The 21,702-nt window shown below is 33.0% G+C and overlaps 4 protein-coding genes across 5 annotated transcripts; 3 read left to right on the top strand and 1 right to left on the bottom strand.

The window, feature by feature from the left end:
• Positions 1–685: 685 nt before the first annotated feature.
• LOC107941889 (LOB domain-containing protein 38) lies at positions 686–2,066 on the top strand. Its single transcript, XM_016875512.2, has 2 exons — positions 686–1,160; positions 1,255–2,066. Exons 1-2 carry the CDS (start codon positions 977–979, stop codon positions 1,722–1,724), a joined length of 654 nt encoding a protein of 217 aa, XP_016731001.1. The 5' UTR covers positions 686–976; the 3' UTR covers positions 1,725–2,066.
• Positions 2,067–8,321: 6,255 nt separating this feature from the next.
• On the top strand, positions 8,322–10,448 carry LOC107941897 (scarecrow-like protein 32). 2 transcript variants are annotated; one of them, XM_016875524.2, is made up of 2 exons: positions 8,324–8,843; positions 9,055–10,448. In XM_016875524.2, exon 2 carries the CDS (start codon positions 9,127–9,129, stop codon positions 10,339–10,341), a length of 1,215 nt encoding a protein of 404 aa, XP_016731013.1. In that variant the 5' UTR covers positions 8,324–8,843; positions 9,055–9,126; the 3' UTR covers positions 10,342–10,448. The 2 variants fall into 2 exon arrangements, with proteins under 2 accessions (XP_016731012.1, XP_016731013.1); XM_016875523.2 differs by having other exon boundaries at positions 8,322–10,448.
• Positions 10,449–11,755: 1,307 nt separating this feature from the next.
• Positions 11,756–15,575, top strand: LOC107941899 (casein kinase II subunit alpha-2). Its single transcript, XM_016875525.2, has 10 exons — positions 11,756–12,187; positions 12,441–12,570; positions 12,701–12,895; positions 13,111–13,268; positions 13,767–13,857; positions 13,978–14,043; positions 14,498–14,580; positions 14,747–14,810; positions 14,919–14,987; positions 15,301–15,575. The coding sequence occupies exons 1-10, from the start codon at positions 12,102–12,104 to the stop codon at positions 15,358–15,360; spliced, it is 1,002 nt and encodes a 333-aa protein (XP_016731014.1). The 5' UTR covers positions 11,756–12,101; the 3' UTR covers positions 15,361–15,575.
• Positions 15,576–16,297: 722 nt separating this feature from the next.
• On the bottom strand, positions 16,298–21,476 carry LOC107941901 (aspartic proteinase 36). The gene is made up of 12 exons (XM_016875529.2): positions 21,059–21,476; positions 20,856–20,976; positions 19,953–20,380; positions 19,690–19,846; positions 19,267–19,349; positions 19,044–19,140; positions 18,815–18,887; positions 18,424–18,627; positions 18,027–18,151; positions 17,752–17,853; positions 17,574–17,671; positions 16,298–16,702 (listed from the first exon to the last, which is right to left on the bottom strand). Exons 1-12 carry the CDS (start codon positions 21,328–21,330, stop codon positions 16,531–16,533), a joined length of 1,932 nt encoding a protein of 643 aa, XP_016731018.1. The 5' UTR covers positions 21,331–21,476; the 3' UTR covers positions 16,298–16,530.
• Between the last annotated feature and the right edge of the window lie 226 nt (positions 21,477–21,702).

Here is a 21,702-nt window from a genome sequence, read left to right as displayed (position 1 = left end):
TCACAGATGAAGGTAGAAAATTTTGTTTAGAGAGATCAAAATTAAATTTTAATTTTTTATATTTAAAATATAAATTTACCATTTGAATAGTCTATATCTTTATTTTTTATTTTTTTAGAGGGATTAAAATGTAATTTTATTTTTGTTAATCTTAAATTTTAAAAAATTTTAAAAACCTAAATTAAAAGTTTTTCATTTTAAGAGACCGAGGCCCCACCAACCCGGACTACACCCCTGCATGTGTTTATCTTCTTTGAAAATAATCACTATTTAAAACATAATTATAAAAAAAAATTAAAAATTCAATTGTTTAATATAATTCTCTCAATTTTTATACAAGTGTTTTTAGAAGGGATGCAGGTACAATTATATGGATTAACAATGATAATTATATAACTTATTCTGGATCAAAAATTAAATTAAATATAGTTGACTGAATTTTATAACTTTTTATAATTAAATTAAAAGAAATAATAATTGAATCTTATTATTGCATAAATGTATTTTATGTAATTATTATCCGTAAGTTACCTTTATGAATTGATTATTATTAAGTGAACAACAAAATAAAGCAAATTAAATCGATGGCTTTCCTTTTATAAGAAATGAAGATGGTACTTGTGTTTGAGTCTACAATATGCCTAAGCCACCTCTACCTTACTCCTTTTAAAAAAAAAAAAGTTCATCATAATTTTGATTGAAAAATGAAACGCTAAACTGAACTATTAGCACCTAATAAACGCACCCACTCACTACCAAACTAACCCAACCCCACGAACCCTTGGTTTCGATTTCAACCTTTTTTTTTCTCCTTTAAAACCATTCTTTATCTCTCCCACTTTCAAATCCCTTCTCTAGCTATCCCTATTTCGCTTTCCCTGCTATTCCAAGCCATTTTTATCTTCTTTATTGTTGCTTGAAACCCAAGTAACCGTTTCGTGAAGCAGCCAACCGGCACTGGAAAGCTTAGGGATTCATGAGTTGCAACGGGTGCCGAGTCTTACGAAAAGGATGCAGCGAGTCTTGTATTTTACGTTCATGTCTGCAATGGATCGACAATCCTGAATCGCAAGGCTTTGCTACTCTTTTCGTTGCCAAGTTCTTCGGTCGTGCGGGTCTCATGTCTTTCATTTCCGCCGTTCCAGAACCTCAACGTCCTGGTATTACCGCTAAAACCTCAAGTTGTTCTGTTTTTTTTTTCATTTGATTGTACAATATGTATTCTGAAGTCTTTGTAATGAAACTATTGATCAGCTTTGTTCCAATCACTGTTGTTCGAAGCTTGTGGGAGAACAGTGAATCCCGTGAATGGAGCCGTCGGACTTTTATGGACCGGAAACTGGCATGTTTGCCAAGCGGCGGTTGAAACTGTTCTACGGGGAGGAACTCTACGGCCGATACCTGAACTTCCAGCTCCGACAGAATCTAATGAAGCATCCGAAGCTGCCGGTACTGCGGACATGTGGAAATTGCAAGAAACAGCGACAAGTCTGAACTCCAACTGTCGTTTTTCATCACATAAGCGTAGAACCATCGGTGAGTTGAAGAAATTACAACCGTCCGATCTAGATCTTTGTTTGACTCCAAGCTTTAAAGGAAACCGAGTGCTGGATAATAGACGGCCCGGGACTCCGTCTGTGATCTCGGATGAATCTGTCACGACGGCGACGTGCTCTGAAAGTGGGTTTGCAGGTCAAGGGAAGTTACTAAACTTGTTTGTTTAATGAGGCAATAAAGAAAATAGCTTTTCTTTTTGGTGAATCTAACGTTGAAATGATCTAGTGTTGCTGTAATGTTCTTTTTCTACCCCAATCATTACTTTTTGCAAATGATTTTTGGAGGTTTTAGATTATTTTTGCGGCACGTTTTCTCGGAAAATTCATGTTCCGACGAGTGTTTTTTTTTTGGTAAATTATCAGCACATGTTTCTCTTTTTTTTCAAGTACTGTATTAAAACTGTGAAAGAGAGAAAGAATGAATATGCATATAATCCTTAAAAATTATCCAATTTTGTTACTAAGTGATCTTTCCTTTTCCTCGTTTTCGTGAATAAAAAAAAATGTTTTTCTTTCTTGATCACAATTAGTTTTCAAAATATTCCCAACAATTTTAGTTGAAGTACAGTTTGAAGTGAAATCAATTAATGGGGACCAATTTTCGTTCCTTACGTTCATAACAGTTGTTATAATTGTAAAAGTGGTTATCGAGATCAATTTATATATATAATAATGATAGTCACACTGCATGAACCAATTAAAGCTACGGAACAAAAATTGTACTCATAAGTCATTTTCCAACACCAAATTTCTTCAATGGTCACTTGCGTCGTGTCCCCCACATTCCAGAAATAAGTTCAGACTTTTTTTCTCCCAATTACCCGGATTCGTTCGATTTTATAAATTATATTTTTATCCAAATAAATACTTAGAAAATAAAAAAAAAATTCACGTAACTTTCAAATTTCATTTCTAAATTCTAAAAAAAGGCAAAGGGCGAAAACATGCACTCGTCTACTTTTATTTTTCTCGTAATTATCCATAATATTAAAAGAAGAAATTTGAGAATTTAATTGTTGGGAAGGAATGGGGACCTTTCGGCGCTTAACAGACAGCTCATTGGCAGGCGACTTTTGCCTTTTGGAGAGTGCAAAGAGGCGTACGTGCAACTAATAGCTTCGTCAGCTGTAACTCCAAAAAGGAATACTCTTAAAAATATTCTCAATTTAAAAAGAAATGCATCAAAATATTTAATCAAAATGCGTAAATGATTCGTACACATGTTAATGAAATTCATGCCAAGGCAACATTTTAATAAAATTAAACAGTGTGGATTGTTTTTTCTTCTTAATTTATTTATTTTTTAAATTTCTTATGTCCAGTCCACTTCATGTTTATTACATGGTAACACAAAAAAATTAAAATGAAATTAATAATAAACATTTATTGTCAAAGGGATAAGAGAATGAATTTTAACCAATAAAAAATAAAACAACACAACTATTTAGTAACATAATAAACATTTTGCTATTAAAAAAACCTTTTAATTCACATAAAATTAACATAAAATTAAAATGATATATATTTACTACCAATATTAGAAATATAATAATCCCAATATGCAGACAAAGACATAGTAATACATTTTTTAGGATTGGAGGGGAAGCAGCGAAAAGATGAGGGAGTGATAGGAACAATTTTTATGACTGCAACTGGCCAAGTTGGGGCAGCACCCTGAAAGTATATGTGGAGCCGACGTTACTATCCTTCGTATTTTAGGTTAGATTTGGTACCAACACGATAAAGAATAATCTTTATAAATATATAAAAAAAAGTTGAGCACTTATAAATAATTAATCAGTCATAATTTATATAAATATAAAATAACGAGTAAAATTATCACAAAAATACGCTAATCACAACACAAGCACTCGGCTTTTAAGCTTCATATTTACTTTTCTAAAACACAAGTACTACTGGGCTTTTTAATACGGCTAATTATACTATGCTAAAGATGTTATCATATGTTTTCATAAAAATAATAAAAAAATAATTTTTTTATTTCACCGTATAGAATAACTGTCCTTTTACGTTTATGTAACATGATTAATCATGTTTATTACAAATATCATACTTACGTATTGTGTAACAAAAAAAGAAGTTATTAGATTAGATCTAATGTAATGTTAGATAAGAAAAAGGAAAGAGATAAGGGGACAGAGAAATGTGTAAGACACGAGGAGTTCACGCGAGGAGAAAGCACCGGTCCGACGATAAAAAGGATACTGAAGAAAGTTGATATTGGAATCAATATAGTTGACTTGAAAAAAAAACAGAAACATGTAGTGTAGCCCCCAAAACCCTGGGGGGATATGTTTAATATTTGAATTATCTGCTGACGCTGGGGAATGTTTTCTTGAACGTCAACGTCTGTCTCTCCTCCTTATCTCTTCAACAGTTAAAACCAAATGCATTCATTTATGAATTTTGCCCTACATTACCAATAATAAAAAAGATATTTATGAACAATAAATAGAATTATATAATAAATTTAAAACAAACTACTTAAATTAAATGTTTTGCGAGCATGTGCTAAAGTATGATAATAGAGATTGAATTATGAGATATAACAAATTTTTGATTGAATGTTTCGTTTTAAATGCTAAATTGTGGGGCATCCTCAATGGGTTGCCCCTTATTCAAGATAAAAATTTTAAAGGTGTTTAAGAATATTCAAAAGTCATCATCGATTGATTCAAAATTTACCCTTATTAGAAGAATTCATCAACTTTTAGCGAAGGTTGGGCATTGGTATAGGTTAAAACCTGACAATTTTTGACGAAATCCCAATAGAAGTGTTAACAATCTCTTATATTGTTAAAGCAAGTGTTAACCTTGCTCAAAAGTTTACTGTGTAATTAGTTTATATTAAGGTTTTATTTCAACAAAAGAAAAAAAAGTTTCGCAAACGCATTAAACATAAATCTAGGTCTACTTGTTCGAATTTAACCTACCATTTCTATATTTATTTTTAAGTTTGATGAATCTAAGACCTTTAGAATGATTATTATGAGCAATTTTGACTAGCAAATGGGATTCAACCAAGTAAGAGGGCCTTCAATTCAACGTAATAAGCCCAAATGAAGGGAAGATTGTCCGTCGCTAGCTAGCTTTTATCCAAACATTAAACATTTTGGGGCTTATAATATCATAGGGTTTTGGCCTATTAACATTTGGATTTTAGAGCCTATTCCAAGTCAGCATTTAGGCTTTTTAATTTGTAAGTAAAATTTTATTTATCCAATAAGCAAACTGTTGTTACAGGTAAAACTTGGAATCGGCTGGTTACTATAAATTATACAACTTTCACAGCTAGGCAACTCATAGAAACTATACAACTCTCTCGTTTACAGTTAATCCCCAATTATTACAAAGAAAATCAAAAGTTGTACTGACAAGCTTAGTATCAAAAAGTCTAGCTCTTACTACACCCTTTAAATGATTGAACAAAATCTAACATGACCTTAGTGAACCATTATGCATCCTCTTGTTTCTTTCTTGTTATATCGAGTACAAAAAAGAATTCCGAGGCAATAAAACTATTAATTTTACTTTCTCAGCATCAATAAAACTAAATTGCTCAGATCGATACACCCGACTTTTAAATTATCAATTAAAATTCTACTTTATTTTACTTACCATCTCAATTTTCAAAAAAAAAAAAAAATCCACCTCAGGTCAAAACTTATTGTATTCGGATTACTTTATTATTTCTAAAAACAAATCCCAATTAACCTAAAAATTATTATAATGTACATTGTCAATAAAATAAAAAATTCCAGATGATATCTTGTATATTTAGGGTGTAATGAAATGATAATAAAATAATTAAAATTACACTTCATATGGATGGATCTATCATTTTATTTCAAGGATGAAATTTCTAAATCCGAACAATTTTTTTAATATAAAAAGTGCCAATGTTTTCCGGATATTTTTTTTCTTATCAAACAAATCAATTTAATATTTTTTAAAAAGCATGAACGATTTAACTATAAAAAAAATTAAAAGAAAAAAAGTCACATTATTTAAAATTAAATATTTCTTTTCAATATGCAAAAAAGAATAACTAATCCTATACTAAAAATTTCATAATATCATTATAATTCTAAAAATTAAATTAAAAAAATTAATTTTAATCATATTTCTCAATACTAGACATCCTAAATTATACATTTCACTTCTTCAGGGCCCATCATACATTAATTTTGAAATTTAACTTTAAAATCCATATCCGATCTCTAAGTTTAGTCTTTCAAGGCCCATCATATATTAATATTTGATTATTATTATTAAAATTATATAATTAAAAACTAAAAAATAATAAAAAGAGATTTGAACCTTAAACTGTAATCTATTAATTGGGTGTTATCCTTTTAAAAATAAATTTGATTCAAATGATCATTATTGTACTAAAAATTTATATTAAAAAAATTGTATTTCACCTCACTAATTTTACTTCTGAAATATAATAATTTCAGAACTGATGTATATATAATGTGTGATTAGTTAATTTAATATCCATTTAAGACAATAGAAAAATCCAAGCTTCTCTAAGCTATGATTGGGTGGATTATTTTGGCTAACACCGAACAAGTACATTACTCAAAGTAGAAAAACTGTCCCTATGCTCCCCCCCCCCCTTTATTTTCTTTCTTTGTTTTTTAATCTTAATAGCTCAACATCCGAAGCTGGTGGTTGTATATCTTTGGCTTCCATATGTTTTGGGTAAGTTCCTCAATACATTTAGAATTTTTATATGAATACCATGCCAACTGGTCTTTCAATGATCATTAATTTACTACAAAACATATGTTTTTATCAGTTTGGGCACCTTTAACCACATGCTTTCATTCCTTATTTACATGTTTGTTTTTAAAGCTTTCTTAACCGGAAGGTATTATTGCACAATACAAACACGATCCGAAAAAAATAAATTAGGATGAGATATTAAATATAATATAAATATATAAATGTTAATTTATAAAACACATTAAACGCGAATTATTTGACAATTCCAATCAAGAAACATGGTCTGAAAATTTCTATTTACCCCACATGTCTTTTAGTCTTTGTATCTCAAAGTTATGGAATCTTCTTCAGAATTCTCACAGTTTATATTTAAACCTTAATTCCTTAACTTATATGATTCTCCTTTTATGGTTTCCATAGATTCTTCTTATACTCTTCTTTAAAGCTGCATGCATTTCGATAAATTGTAAGTGATTAAAAAATGGATTGATATAATAAATTATTTACGGGGAAAAATGGCAGCGAAAAGTTTGTCTTTCTTTGATTCTCTCCCAAATTGTAACTATCTTAATTTCATATACATAATTTTGAAAGCATATAAAAGGATTTGATTATGGAATAATATTTGATACGTTTTTAAGTTTTATAAACCATATAAAAATTATATGAATTTGGTTAATTTTATATTATAAAAATTATTAATATGTTACCATACAAGTACACAATTGAAAATTTGTCTTACTATAACTTGCAAAGATTATGGCTGCTATAAATACCCTTATCACATTCTGTCTTTCGCACACATCAAAATACCATGGGAATTACGGACATACAAAATAAGGCATGGCTTGATAATGGTGTGATGGTATAAAAATTTTGAAATATAAAATAAAATAGATAGGATACAAAAATAAAAAAGAAATTGAAGTAACTTATCCTTAAAACACCCATTATTTGCTTATTGTTATTAATATTACTGCTGACCATATTCAATTGTGGGACCGCTTATCATAACTATGTTTTCACTGTATATGCTTTTGGATTACCAAAAAAAAAAGAGTAAGATTATTCAATTTACAATTAAAATATTGTATATTATTTTATTTGATTCATTTGATTTAAATGTATGATTTTATTGTTTAATTAGTGGAATGTAAAATTATTAAAAATAAATTTTTCTAAATTATTGTTATAGAATTTGTTTCAATTATTTATTATAAAATGGTTGATGTTTATAATATTTATTGTACTATAAATTAATTTATATCTTTAGTAAATTAATTTCATTTTTTCAAAGAAATAAATTGAAAGCGGGAAATAACAAGAAGTAATTAGACATTTTTTACCAAAATAAGGTTGAACATTTTTTTTTATCAAAATACATGTTATTTGTTATGATATAAAAAAATATAAAAAAATTATATGGTAAATTATTATAAATGTAAATTTTTAAGTAGAATGAAACAAACAAAATATTATTTTTTTAGCTAAGAATAAATATATAATCCACATGTTACTTAAAAAATATCAAACAATCGAAGAATTAATTCCTTAGGTTTTATTATTGTTTCATTTTTATTAAAATAAAATGAGTTAAAATCATTACAAATAGGATAAAATTATAAAAAAATCTCAGTTAGTATGGGAATTTAATATTACCTAAGCAAGTCTTTATATTTTAAAATTTTGATATTATTGGGAATATAAAGTTATTAGTTCAAAGTAGGAAAACCTTATTTGAGAACATAACTTTACCTCGAAAATATAAAATTACTTAACTAAATGCACCCTAAAAATCAGTATCTTTTGTCAACATATACTTATTATTATGTTCTTATAATTGAATCCCACCTAGATGGAGAAATGAAACCGTACCATACATAAAGGTGTTTTGCTGTAGTTGATAAAAATCTTACACTTAGCAGAGAAAGCAAAAGGGAAAAATGAAGAAGAAAAGAAAAAGAAGACAACATGACAAGGGCAAGAGAAAAGAAATAATTTGTTCATGATAATGAGAAAGAAGTTAAATGTCATATGGCCCATGTGTGAGAGTAAGCGAAAGCTTAAAAAGCCATTCAATCCCCCACGCCTCATTACATGACAAAATCCCAACTCCCACATATAGACAAGCCCTTGGCCGGCTATCCGCACATGCCACCAAAATCCAACCCTAGTAGCCCACCTTTTCTCCTCATCCTTCTTTATCCTTTATATTGCCTCTCACACTGTTCATCTCTTTCTTTGATTGTAACAGGGTATGTTTTGAATCACTGTTTTGCTGTTGTTTCGTTGTATCCCCTATCTTTAGCATCTGAAAAGGCTAAGCTTTGTTTGCAAGAAGGGTCTCTTTGAAGTTTGAACTGTCCCTTTTTAAGTTTTTCTTTCTTGAAGAACATCAAATCATCACAAAAGCTGAACTGTCAAATTTTTCTGTAATTCATTTGCAGATATTTCCGAACCGTACTATAATTTGGTGTGGGGGTTTTTTTGTCACTCTATTCACCAAAACTTTGTGGCTCGTTCCCCAATAACAAGGTAACCACTATTAGTCTGGTCTTTTTCTGTTTGTCCTCTCTTCTGATACTATCTGAAATTCTTGCTTATTGCTGCTTTGTTTTTGCCTTTGCTCTACTCTCGTTTTGACACTCGCTTTCCCTTATTCTCCATGTTGCAATTCACTGGAACCCCATCACATTTCTTGCACCAAATCGCTCCATTTTCGATTCCAACCATGAATAAAAACCAGATTCACCAAGCTCGTCCATGGCCTGGATTCCCTACCTCAAAGGGTTTAGCTAGCTTTGGTGATGCCAATTGCATGGAACAGCTTTTGGTCCATTGTGCAAACGCAATAGAAAGCAATGACGCCACACTTGCGCAGCAAATCCTTTGGGTTCTAAACAACATTGCACCACCAGATGGTGATTCTAACCAGCGTCTGACATCTGCTTTTCTTCAAGCTCTCATTGTCCGAGCAGCCAAAAGTGGAAGCTGCAAAATGCTTGCAGCAATGGCGAACGCTCATCGCAACCTCTCAGTAGAAACCCACACTTTTTCTGTCATCGAGTTGGCTAACTTTGTGGACTTAACCCCATGGCATCGGTTCGGTTTCACCACAGCGAATGCGGCAATACTAGAAGCCGTTGAAGGGTATTCCGTCATTCACATCGTTGATCTAAGCTCGACATATTGCATGCAAATCCCTACATTAATTGATGCCATAGCTAATAGGTTCGAAGGACCGCCACTGGTGAAACTTACAGTTCCTGGTGTTCCGAAAGATGTGCCCCCATTGCTTGATCTAACATATGAAGAGTTAGGCTCCAAGTTGGTTAACTTCGCTAGGTCACGCAATGTAATGCTGGAATTTAGGGCCGTCCCTTCAACTCATGCCGATGGGTTCGCTTCTTTGATCGATCAACTTCGTCTTCAACATTCAGTATATGCAGAAGCTGGTGAGGCTTTAGTGATAAACTGTCACATGATGCTTCACTACATACCAGAAGAAACTTCATCTCCTTTACCCAATACAAACTCAAACCCTTACACTTTCCAACCAACTTTGAACCCATCACTTCGAACAATGTTTCTCAAGGCGCTTAGGGGATTAAACCCAACAATTGCTATCCTAGTAGACGAAGATGCGGATTTGACATCGAATAATTTGGTATGCAGATTAAGATCTGCATTCAATTATCTGTGGATACCATACGATACAGTGGATACGTTCCTTCCAATAGGAAGCAAACAAAGGCAGTGGTATGAAGCTAATATTTGTTGGAAAGTAGAGAATGTTATAGCTCATGAAGGTTTGCAGAGGGTGGAAAGGGTTGAATCAAAGAGCCGATGGGTGCAGCGGATGCGAAACGCTGAGTTTAGAGGGGTTAGCTTTGGGGATGAAACGGTTTCGGAAGTAAAAACAATGCTTGATGAACATGCAGCTGGATGGGGATTAAAGAAAGAAGATAATGATCTTGTTCTTACTTGGAAGGGCCATAATGTTGTATTTGCCACTGCTTGGGTGCCTGGTTGAAGAGGTTTTTTCTTTCTTTAGAAATTTATAATATAATAAATGAATTTTCTCTTGTACTATTAATCTCTGATCATCTATAGAAAAGTTGAATAATGTAGTATTCCCAATAAAGTATTATTTTGTTCAATATTTGCTCATATATAACTCTGTCATATAGTAACCTTATATATTTTAGGTTAGTTAATTCTCATTTGTTTAGAAAAACACGATTTTCGAAAAAAAAACTGAATTTAAGAATCTCTGTTACACAATTGAGGTGAAAATTAATTTTTGAGTATTTGAATTTGAATTTTTGTTGTATATTATACTGAAAAAATCTTACAACCAAAAGGTTTATTGGGCTAGCTGGCACAACTAATCTCATGTAAAAATGGTTTCAAAGTAAAATTTTAAATGCATGGTGCTTGTAAAATCATTTCAAAACAAAACTTAAAAGGTCAATGACATGGTTGTTAATTGAGTGCAAAAGACATGGTCAATATGTTTATGCGAAAGGATTAAACTAATTCATCTCATTTTTTATTTAATATAAATTCAAATCTTATATTTTTTATCATCTCCATCCTCTTGATTGGAAAAACAATTCCGAACATTAAATCAATCACCTGAACATGCTTTCTTGCTACGTCCAAGGCTATTCACTGCTTGTACCCTTAGGAGTGCATTGATTCTTGGGAAAATATATATATCAAAGAAAAACAATATGTAGAGAGAAAGTTAAATAGGTGCGATCTTCCAATTGAATTTAAATGGTAAATATATTATTTTAGTATTAAATATGGTAATAAATAAATAAAATAAATGTATTAAATTTAAGGGTCTTTTAATATTTTCTCAAAACACATGACAGCATTTTACTTTTGTGAATTAAATAAAAATTAATGCTTAGTTAATCATTGAATTTCCTGAAATTTACTGAAGCCGTTAACTTTGAACTCCGACTTCGGCTACGCTTAATCTGACCCTTCAGGCTTTCATGCATGAATGTGTGTTGACCGTGTACTTTCATATCTATTCATGTGTTGTTTTCATTCCTTCAATAAAATATTTGGTACGATATCCCTAAACAAAAATCTACATTAACCTTTCCTCCAATCCAATAAGAGCCTGCCACGTTGTTAGATTCTCCTCTTACACTCCCCACATTTCCACTTGCCATATAAGAATCTCCTCGATATTTCCAAATGCACACAGAAAAACCGAGTTCTGGTTGGGATAAAATAGATCGACTTGTAATTGAATTTGATTTGAAAATCGAAACTAGTAATTTTAATATTTTTAATTAAATTTTACATTTTGTATAAAAAAGTAAATTTTACATTTAAGATTTAAATACAATATAATTTAAGTAAAAATTAGTTTTATTTTTATAATTATTAATTGGCCACTTTTTTAAAAAAAAAACTTTTGTTGTATATTATCTTTGTTTATAACTTCATATCATAGCTCAACTAAGCTCATAGGAGCCAAATAACATAGCCATAGGCGCACCGTAATAGCCTAAACCCATCCCCGCTTTTTTCTTTTCCTCAAAATCCAAAACCTCTCGAACCGAGCCTAAGCTTCTCCAAAACCACTCAAAGTAAGAAATGATATAGACTGGCTAGGCTTGAATGTTTGAAACATCTCCGCCGCACCGCCAGCCGTCCAGTTTGACTCCGCCTCTTGCTACTTTACTCCCCCATCGCCTCCCCTTCGGCCACCACTGTTGCGATAACCGTTAGACCGACGAGATCTCCTGTTCCAACCGCAGTCAAATCATGTCCAAATCTCGCGTTTATGCTGACGTCAATGTCCTTCGTCCTAAGGAGTACTGGGATTACGAGTCCCTCGTTGTTCAATGGGGGTAAAGTTTTTGAATACTTCCTTCAGTATAGTCGTTGATACTTGATTACGTTAGTTATTTATTTGTTTAATTCAAATCTGAAATAGGTTACATCAGCTGATACGAATTCAAGGTTCTGTAATTACCTTCGATTAACTAGATCTTCCAATTTTACTTAAGCATTTCTATAGCTTTTTTAAGTGTAATACTACTGTTAATTGTTCGATCCTGTTCGTGATCGGCTTAAATTGATTTTTTTTACTGTTTTTTTTAGTGATCAAGATGATTATGAGGTTGTTCGGAAAGTTGGGAGGGGAAAATACAGTGAGGTTTTCGAAGGCATAAATGTTAATAACAATGAACGCTGTATAATCAAGATCCTCAAGCCTGTTAAGAAAAAGAAGGTTAGTACTTAATTATCATCTATGAGGTTAGAATAGTATTCGAGTAGATTTATATGAGATAGAATCTTAGGCATATTCTTGATGATTATAAAAGTAATTTTGTTATTATTTTTATTATTATTGTGGCCAGATCAAGAGAGAGATAAAAATCCTTCAGAATTTGTGTGGTGGACCGAATATTGTTAAGCTTCTTGATGTTGTAAGAGATCATCACTCCAAAACTCCTAGCTTGATTTTCGAGCACGTCAACAGTACGGATTTCAAAGTTCTTTACCCTACTTTGACAGACTATGATATCCGCTACTACATATATGAACTCCTCAAGGTAACCATTATGCAGTTATGCTCTTCATTCAAACTTTCAGTATATAAAACTATGCTCCAATACTCCATCATGATATGGTTTGGTAATTGTTTCTAGCTTTACTCATTACTTAATTGCTTTCCCAATATAACTATCTTTTTTAGATCTTTTCAAGAATTTCTGGTTTGTATGTTTGCATCATAGGATGATCAGAAAAGATTTGTTTGCTTTGTTAGGCATTAGATTACTGTCATTCACAAGGAATAATGCACAGAGATGTCAAGCCTCACAATGTCATGATAGATCATGAGCTGCGCAAACTTCGCTTGATAGATTGGGGACTTGCTGAATTTTACCATCCTGGCAAAGAGTATAATGTCCGTGTGGCTTCTAGGTAACATTTCAAAGACTTCATTTATAATATGACTAGTTTCCAAGAGTGTTATTCCTTCGAGATGGTGAGAACTTAAAACAAATATTAGTCCATGTATGAAAGAGAAAATTAATATCCTTTTGGGGTTGATTCATTGTATTCTTGCTGTGCTTGTTCCTAAAATTGGCTTTCCTCGAAAACTGAATTTGGTTGGTATTACAGGCATATAGATAAAAAATTCATCACGAATTTAGTGAGTCAAGCTAAGCGAAATTATATAAGTACTGTATTTAATATTCGTTTGAACAACCACTAATTGGACTACTTCAAGAATGCATCTGCATTTTCTTTTATTGTTTATAGGTTCAGGGTATTAGTTTCAAAATCTAGCTTGTCAAAGAGCTCAGTTTCTTTGGATGATTTGAAAACTTAATAGCTTTGTGAACTTTTCTTCCATTTATAGTCCATCTATAATATGGATTCAGTTTTGGGGAATTTATTTCTCTCCTTATTTCTCAGGTACTTTAAAGGGCCTGAGCTTCTGGTAGATTTACAAGACTATGACTATTCCTTGGACATGTGGAGCCTTGGTTGCATGTTTGCTGGAATGGTAAGAAAAACCATTCTCGTACATTAAAATTATTAAAACTTCATTTGGAAGACCAACTTTTGGTGTGTGATGGAATATTTGTGTTGTTTGATTTGTTTGTTATACTTATATATTTTGTAGATATTCCGGAAGGAACCATTCTTCTATGGCCATGACAACCATGATCAATTAGTTAAAATTGCCAAGGTAATATGCTTCTGCTAATTGGTGAATCTTTTAATTCCTTGCTGAAGATTAATTTCATTATCGTTTTTCTTGTTAACATTTTGATTAGGATAATCCATCATTTTGCTACTGGGCTAATGTGTTGGTCTATATCTTTCTATCTTGTCAGCTTATCCATCTCATATTATCCATCTTGCTTTTAAAACCTGTGTCAGGAGCATCAATTTGTAACCTTTTCTGCAACTCTTACTTTTGTTTACTTACTATTCTTTCTAGATGCAACGATAACCTTGCAGGTTTTGCTTTAAACATTTGTACCTTCTTTTCGACTTTCACTTTATAAGGGATATGTAGCAGGGGCATCTCTACATGCAATGTCAAAACAAGTTTTATATATATTTGGGCTTTTCCTAACAAAGTATTTCCAGTTTTTGTGGATGGTACAAACCTTTTGACCGCTACAATGTAACTTCAGGTCCTAGGTACTGATGAGTTAAATGCTTATCTCAACAAATACCATTTGGAGCTTGATCCTCAACTTGATGCTCAAGTTGGAAGGTACATTGAACAAACAATTATATATTTGGGCTTTTCCGAACTAAGTATTCAACTTTGTGCCTCATGCTACAGTTTCATGTGTAGATGATATATCCCTCCTAAGACATATTATAGTGTGGAATGGTTAATTCTTATCCATTAATGTATTAAATATGTCGTATTTCAGGCACAGCCGCAAACCCTGGTCCAAATTTATTAATGCAGATAATCAGCATCTTGTTTCTCCCGAGGTCATTTTCTTCCTTAAACAAACCTCTAGGAAATCATATTATCCATATGCTCAGTAACAGTTAAATGCCTTAAAATTGATATTCATCTTTGCACTTATGGAATTTCAGGCTATTGATTTTCTTGATAAGTTGCTTCGGTACGACCATCAGGACAGGCTAACTGCTAGAGAGGCTATGGTAAGTTTACCTCCTTTACTTTTTGTTCCACTCTCTCTCTTGAATGAAATTCAGAACCTGTAAATATGGAATTAAGAATTTTGCTATGCGCTGATTGGAAAAATCTTTAAGTAGATAAAGATGAAATAGATGTCCTATAGCAATATTTCTTTATCTTCATTTTTCTTGAAGTACCAACACCCGACATCCATATCCGATGCATATCCGGACATGGGTAGGGGGGTATGATCCTCCAAGAACTCTCCAAATAATAAATGAAGAAAACTTGGAAATCCCAAAGTCATAACATTGTTTTGATGTTTCACTTTGGCAGGCCCATCCTTACTTTGCACAAGTCAGGGCAGCAGAGAGCAGCAGGATGCGGACTCAGTAACTCAATTCCCTTGGGAGGATTTCATTTGTAAATCAGAACCAGACTCATCTGGGGTAAGAGATTTAATGTGTTGTTTAATGTTCTCAAAAATATTGTGACTGCGGTTCTCAATCTTAGGCAGTTAAAAAGGCTGTGGACGAAACATAAACTTCTCTTTACTTTTCACTAGCCTCGGTAACTTCGTTTCCGAGTTTATATACATTTATTTTCAAGAACGAAGTATTTATGCTTTAATTTTACAATCGTAGCTCAAATAGAAGGGTAATCGTTTGATCTTTTTCTTTGTAAAAGGAAAAATAGAATCGCAAGCTGTAATTCACGATCGTAAACTTAATTGTCGTTTAACTATCAATCATTCATAACCATTAAAAATGTATATCATTGGCGAAAGAATGAAGATCGTGGTTGGACGTTAGGCTACTCACTAGACTCGGAGGGTCTAATTTTGGTTCAGCTTAAGATGGGTTTTCTTTAGTTTTGGTCGATCCGCTTGGTTTGAAATATAATATAATAAAATAATTTTATTTAAATTTAATTATTTTTATTCAAGCTCAAAAACACTCTACATCTTTAATTATTTACAACCAATTTAAAACCAATTCAACTAATAAAATACCAAAACTGATTCATTAAGGAACAAATTTTTATATATTAAATTTCTATTTGTATTGCATGTTGAAATTTAAACCATGAAGAAAAACTTGATATTATTGATGTTAAATGAAGCGCATAATCTTATTAATTATGCTTAATATTTATTCAACATTAAACTTAAGCGTTTAAATATACAATGAACAGAGGAACTCAACTAGTTGAACCAGAACCCAAAGATCTAACCATTCGAACGAACTCTGGTCTAATATGCCAAAAAGTATAGTGAAAATTTGCATGTTGAAAACAGCAAGCAAACAAGAACGTTGTAAATCAAAATCATATATATCGATTAACGAGCTTTTTATTGATTCTTATTTATTGACTAATGAGTTTTTCCTTTCTTTTTTTCCCTGATTCATTTCGCATTAAGTATTCTTTTGTATACTCCTATCTTGAAATAATGAGCCAAAAAAAAAGAAAAAGAAAAAACCAAAGCTTTCAACATTAAACTGTATTGATTCAGAAGCCATATCCCAAACCAGGATAATAACCAAACCAAAAAAGAGGTTTCATTTACTATAGAGGCTGAAGTTCTTGCTCCGGAGCTGCCGCACCAACAGGTTTATATGAATTCACCGTTTGTTGTTTACGTCTCCACATACCCCACACTCCATAAACTGATAATCCAATCACCACTATTATGATAAGAGCCATAACCACCACCATATAATTTCGCCCCCACCATGTCCTGTCATTTCCATCCAATAATTCAAGTTAGGGCTTTGTACCATGACGTGCATCAAATCTTTATTTTATTGTTATCCTAAAATGACCATGTAATGTTTGTGTGCGACAAATTTCACATGGGGATGAGGCATGATCCTTCAAGCATATGAAAAAATTGAGAATACATGGATCATATAAATACCAAATACCGGTATAGTTTGTGAAGATTCACCAAGAGAACTAGTAACTAACACAGTTTTCTGTTTCATTTTTTACCATATACCTTGCATTCATATACTGTAACTTTTTTCCCTCTAGATACAACAATACAAAACCTTGTCAGCTCAACAATGATGAATACTAAATTTTGCACAATTATATTTTATGATAAATGCAGAATAGGAATCCACAGGAAAAGGAAAAATTAGGAAGCAGATATCTCTGAAAATGTAATAATAGATTCGCGCTTATGAGCAACAGTTTACTATGCGGAAGACCTAAACTCTAGGGATTTATGGCACAAGTCTTTATGCATGCATCATGCTATTACAGATGATGATGCTATGCAGAAATCTGGACCCTCAAAAATAACGATACAAAATTTTTTTTATTAACTGATGGAGACTGGAAACAGGTATAGTGAGGCCATATGGAAAAGCGTATTCTGAAAATTAAAAAAATTTAAAGGAAGCCTTTGTAATATCATATCCAAATTTAAATAGACACAGAACCTTTGGTAGATTATTCGTCACACTGAGAGCAGGAAGGTATGTTTTTAGGTGACTATCACATAAGATAGTAGCCCACCGCTGCCAGGCTCCATAGCATGAAAGTGATAAGGAGAATAAAGAACTGTGAAAAATAAACTGGACATGAACAAGATGGAAACATACTGTTTTGTAGAAGGCTCAACTTTCCATTGCACCAACTGATAGTTTCCAAAAGTATCAGGGAGCTTCACGCGATGTTCAGCAAGTCGAGAAATTATATTCTGGAAGCAGAATTTCATCAAGCAAAAAGCAGTTATATTGTTACATCAACAGAATTGCAATTATCTAAAAGAAGACTTACTCTTGCAGTCTCTTTATAAATGTAGGTTGATGAGTCTGAAGGGACTATGGCCAATCTAACAAGAGAACTGTTTCCTTCAGATGTAAAATTCAATAAATGGACCTGGAAAAGAAACATAAAATAAAAGATTACTTGAAAGTTGAAACCATACACAAAATCAACTGTTCAGTAAGATAGTTTGAAGTTCCTTCAGTAATTAACATAATATTTCATATCAATAGTTCATAAATTCTATAGTATTCGAAGATAGTATCCAGAGATGGTATTTGTTGAACCTGTGAAGCATTAACATCTAACTCCTTAGCAATGAACTCCGTAAGTTTATTGATCTGAGGCTTTAGATATGAGTGGTTGGTGCTCAATGACATATCCAATATAATTTTACCGATCTGAATTTTCCCTGTTAAACAACAAATGTCATCAGAAAGAATTCCAGTGAAAGACCTGATAGATACGGATTTTTCACCAGAAAGGGAAAGTGAAACATGACCCTGTAGTCTGAAGATGGTATAGTACAAAAGCTAACATGGAAAGGAAAGTATACTTAAAAAAGTATTGATTATTCATGCTTTTCAATGAAATAAATGGCAGAACTGAGTTCTAGTCCTTGAAATGGGTTCAAATAAAATAAGAACCATGTAAGGTCCTCAGAAAACCATGGTTTAAACATGCCTGGAAAATCGTAATGTGGTGATCCATCAGAAGCTGTTGTAGTTGGTGACTCAGTTGAATTACCCTTCCCACTTGAAGATGGAGTTGGTGATAGTGCACCAGTTATGTGCAGCCTTTCCCATAGCTCAGAACAATTGGTCTTCCAGAAACCAATTTTGGAATGCTCGCGGTCATATGTGACTAGAGTATTACGTACAATGATACCTATTGCAGAAAAACGGTTAATTTTGAACAAGAAAGTAAACAACAAAAATTAGTTCGAGAACTTTCACAGCATCAAGCTAAAGTTTTGGATCAAAAACTGGAGATATTTGGCCAAACTTTGCAAAAGAAGATGATACTTTAAAAGTAGTAACATAATGAAACGCAAGGTTTGTGAAAATTAACATACCTCCTAGAAGGGTTGTTGGATCCTTTTCATTTTGGAAGATACCAAGGCAATATGCACCGTGGACCTTTGAATGCTATATGAATATAAGATATAAGATAAGCAGAAAATTCAGCTGAACTCAAAAGCAACTATTCCTACACCAACTTCAAGTATTAACCTTAAGAAGATTCTCTTAAGAAAGGAAGATGTTCAATTAACAGTAAAAGCAATTACAGTGTGAAAAGCTTACCCGAAACAAATAATTCTCAGGTGATAGCAATAATTTTTGCCGATGGCCAAATACCATTTCAACCGTTGGAAATGTTTTTGAGAGCTCAGAGACATCACTGAAGCAGAAAAAAAAAATTATCTGTTATATGAGAGCAAACATAACTAACAGGTTTTCACAATAAATAATAAAAAATTTGTTCAACTTTTCTGTTATGGCATACTGTAGACAGTATAAGTAATACCTGCTAGCAGTGGAGAAGCATATATCGCTGTAATTTGGGTCAGGGCCACGGATCTGCTTTAAGCCATTAAGTTCTTTCAAGATCTGGAATAGAACAATGCAAAAGTGAAACTTAAGGGGAAAAGAACAAACACAATAAAAATGACAATTGTTAGGTTTGACTGTTACAGATCAACCTGTTAAGCATGTAGTCATCAGATGCCCTTACAACCAAACATAAATCCAGATAAATATGTGCAACTGTTAGAATAAAACTTCAAAGATCCTCCATATTATAGCATTGAGGATGAAAATGGAGCTTTTAAGTCCATTTCAACTCAACCAATTACTCATCCAGTAAACAAAAAGCGTCCACTAAGAACAGATTAACACGCCTGCTAAAACTTTAACAAAGTACGATTCATTCATGGAAATTGTATCTTACAGCTTCTTTAAATGCCAAAAATGCTGGTTCTGGTAGATATGCATATGTTGTACCACTATCCAAAACAGTTCCATACTTTCCATCAAAGACACTTGGGTTCAAAGATAGCTGCTTCCCCGCAACATGTATCTCTTTCAAACCAATGCTGTAATATGGACTGTTGCCATCCCGAAACTAGAGTAAATGTGTCAGATGTATCGAGTGTATATAGGAAGTTGATGACGTATTCTATCTTGGAGATAAAAATGTTTACAAAAACATACCTGCGAACAGGATCGGCATAACTAAAGACCATGTCTGACGGGGCAGATATGCCTCCAAGAACCATAGCACCCCCACCAATATCCATCCCACCATAACATAATGAGAATGAATCACTAATCACACCTTTTTCAACAAGCTGGTCAACAACACTGAGATCACCACGGCCCAATCCCATAATGCCATCAGCATGTTGACTGTAAAGGTCACCAGTTTCCTCATTTTCGCAACCAAAAACAGCACGCTGAGGCACAAGTTCACTTTGATTCCCAAACGATATGATATCCTCACCAAGGACACCACTACTGCTACTCATTTCAGCATACTGTCTCTCATAAATGCATTGCACCCTGTCACTGTCACAATTGCAATCCAAATTGCACTTTACAGGTTGGTAAGTACTGGATAAATCAGGCTGAAACTTCGGGTCCTGATAAGTAGAAATCAGAAAACCTATTAGCTTAACCACCTAAATAAGGTCATCTGGAACCAACAAATGAAGACCTTTCACTGAAGTTTATTAGGGCTGCATTGCTACCAAACATTATGAAAGGAAATTCATATTTAACAAAAACAATAAGCAGCTGATTAAAATTTAAGACTAATTCCATGCTAATTATTATATATCTAAATTTAAAACCGTCCATCTTTCTATCAACAACCAAAGCTTCAAATTTTTTTACATTGAAAAATTTCAAATGCCACGACCAAATAAGCCTGAACGAAATCTCAATGAATAGAGCGATGCTTCAGAAATCAAAAAGGGGGATTCCCATTCAGATCTAATCTAATATGTTTGGAGTACACTGTATGTCCAAAAACGATTCAATAAACAGAAAATATGCGGAAAAAAGGATCATCAATGAATATTCGAATTTGGATATTCGGATGAATTTTGATATTACCTGATGTCTACCACATTGTTCGCAAGTGGCGCAAGGAACGTAAGTAACAGTACTTCCGGTATCCACAATAAGCGCAAATTGCTGCGGAGGGGTCCCGATCCAAAGCCGCGTAGTGTAATACCTTCGAAAGTTTGATCCTCGAATATCTCAGTTAAAAGAACAAGGAGAAATAAGATTAAAAGATAATAATATGATAATATTACCCGTTGAGAAGGAGATCATCGTAGAGTCTCATGCGAGCGTTTGGATGGGAAGAGTGAGAGTCAGATCTCAGAAGGTGGCGATGAGAGTGCAAGAAGGTTCTAGAGGAGTTCTTGGAAGAAGGAAAGAGAGGGAGGACCATGGCGGGACGTGCGCCGTGGTGAGGCGGAGGGAGGAGTCGCGGAGGTGACGTGGAGGGGTTTGATTGGGAGAGAAGAAAGAGGAGGAAGAAAACGACGGTTCCGACGGCGAGGTTAACCAGTGCCCGCGCCATCACAAAAGGTGCAGCTCGGGCTGAGGCGAAGGAATTGAAGGAAGCTCGAAAGAGGAAGTCAGCGGCACGGAAGGTACCGGAAATGAGCTTTGCACCAAACTAACTAAACAAATTACGTAAAGAATTATAAAATTAGTAGTTGGATGGGATGGAATACTTGGATTTTTCAGTTTTTTCCCCAACCAAACGTTGCTATACCTCTTGCAACGGTGTCGTTTTCTTTACTGATTTTTTAGGTAAAGCAAACTTTACCGGAGCGGAGAATTACTCTTTTGATCAATTAAAGAAAAGTTTTTATATGATGTAATTATACGTATAAAATAAAAATTTTAAATATATTCATCCAACATATTTTTCAAAATGCATTGATGC

This window comes from Gossypium hirsutum, chromosome D11, assembly GCF_007990345.1.
Source record: "Gossypium hirsutum isolate 1008001.06 chromosome D11, Gossypium_hirsutum_v2.1, whole genome shotgun sequence".
NCBI classification, from domain to species: Eukaryota; Viridiplantae; Streptophyta; class Magnoliopsida; order Malvales; family Malvaceae; genus Gossypium; species Gossypium hirsutum.
The sequence above is the reverse complement of the archived record's forward strand: the minus strand, read 5'-3'. Positions and strand labels throughout refer to the sequence as shown.

Bases quoted from the DNA above. Each gene is read 5' to 3' on its own strand.
- LOC107941889 (XM_016875512.2), top strand. From the start codon at position 977: ATGAGTTGCAACGGGTGCCGAGTCTTACGAAAAGGATGCAGCGAGTCT. The intron at 1,161-1,254 runs GTATTACCGCTA...ACTATTGATCAG, and splicing joins TCCAGAACCTCAACGTCCTG to CTTTGTTCCAATCACTGTTG.
- LOC107941897 (XM_016875523.2), top strand. From the start codon at position 8,974: ATGTTGCAATTCACTGGAACCCCATCACATTTCTTGCACCAAATCGCT.
- LOC107941899 (XM_016875525.2), top strand. From the start codon at position 12,102: ATGTCCAAATCTCGCGTTTATGCTGACGTCAATGTCCTTCGTCCTAAG. The intron at 12,571-12,700 runs GTTAGTACTTAA...TATTGTGGCCAG, and splicing joins AGCCTGTTAAGAAAAAGAAG to ATCAAGAGAGAGATAAAAAT. The intron at 14,044-14,497 runs GTAATATGCTTC...ATGTAACTTCAG, and splicing joins AATTAGTTAAAATTGCCAAG to GTCCTAGGTACTGATGAGTT.
- LOC107941901 (XM_016875529.2), bottom strand. From the start codon at position 21,330: ATGGCGCGGGCACTGGTTAACCTCGCCGTCGGAACCGTCGTTTTCTTC. The intron at 19,847-19,952 runs GTATGTTTTTGT...GGATGGCAACAG, and splicing joins TATGCCGATCCTGTTCGCAG to TCCATATTACAGCATTGGTT. The intron at 18,628-18,814 runs GTATGTTAATTT...TTTCTGCAATAG, and splicing joins TCCAACAACCCTTCTAGGAG to GTATCATTGTACGTAATACT.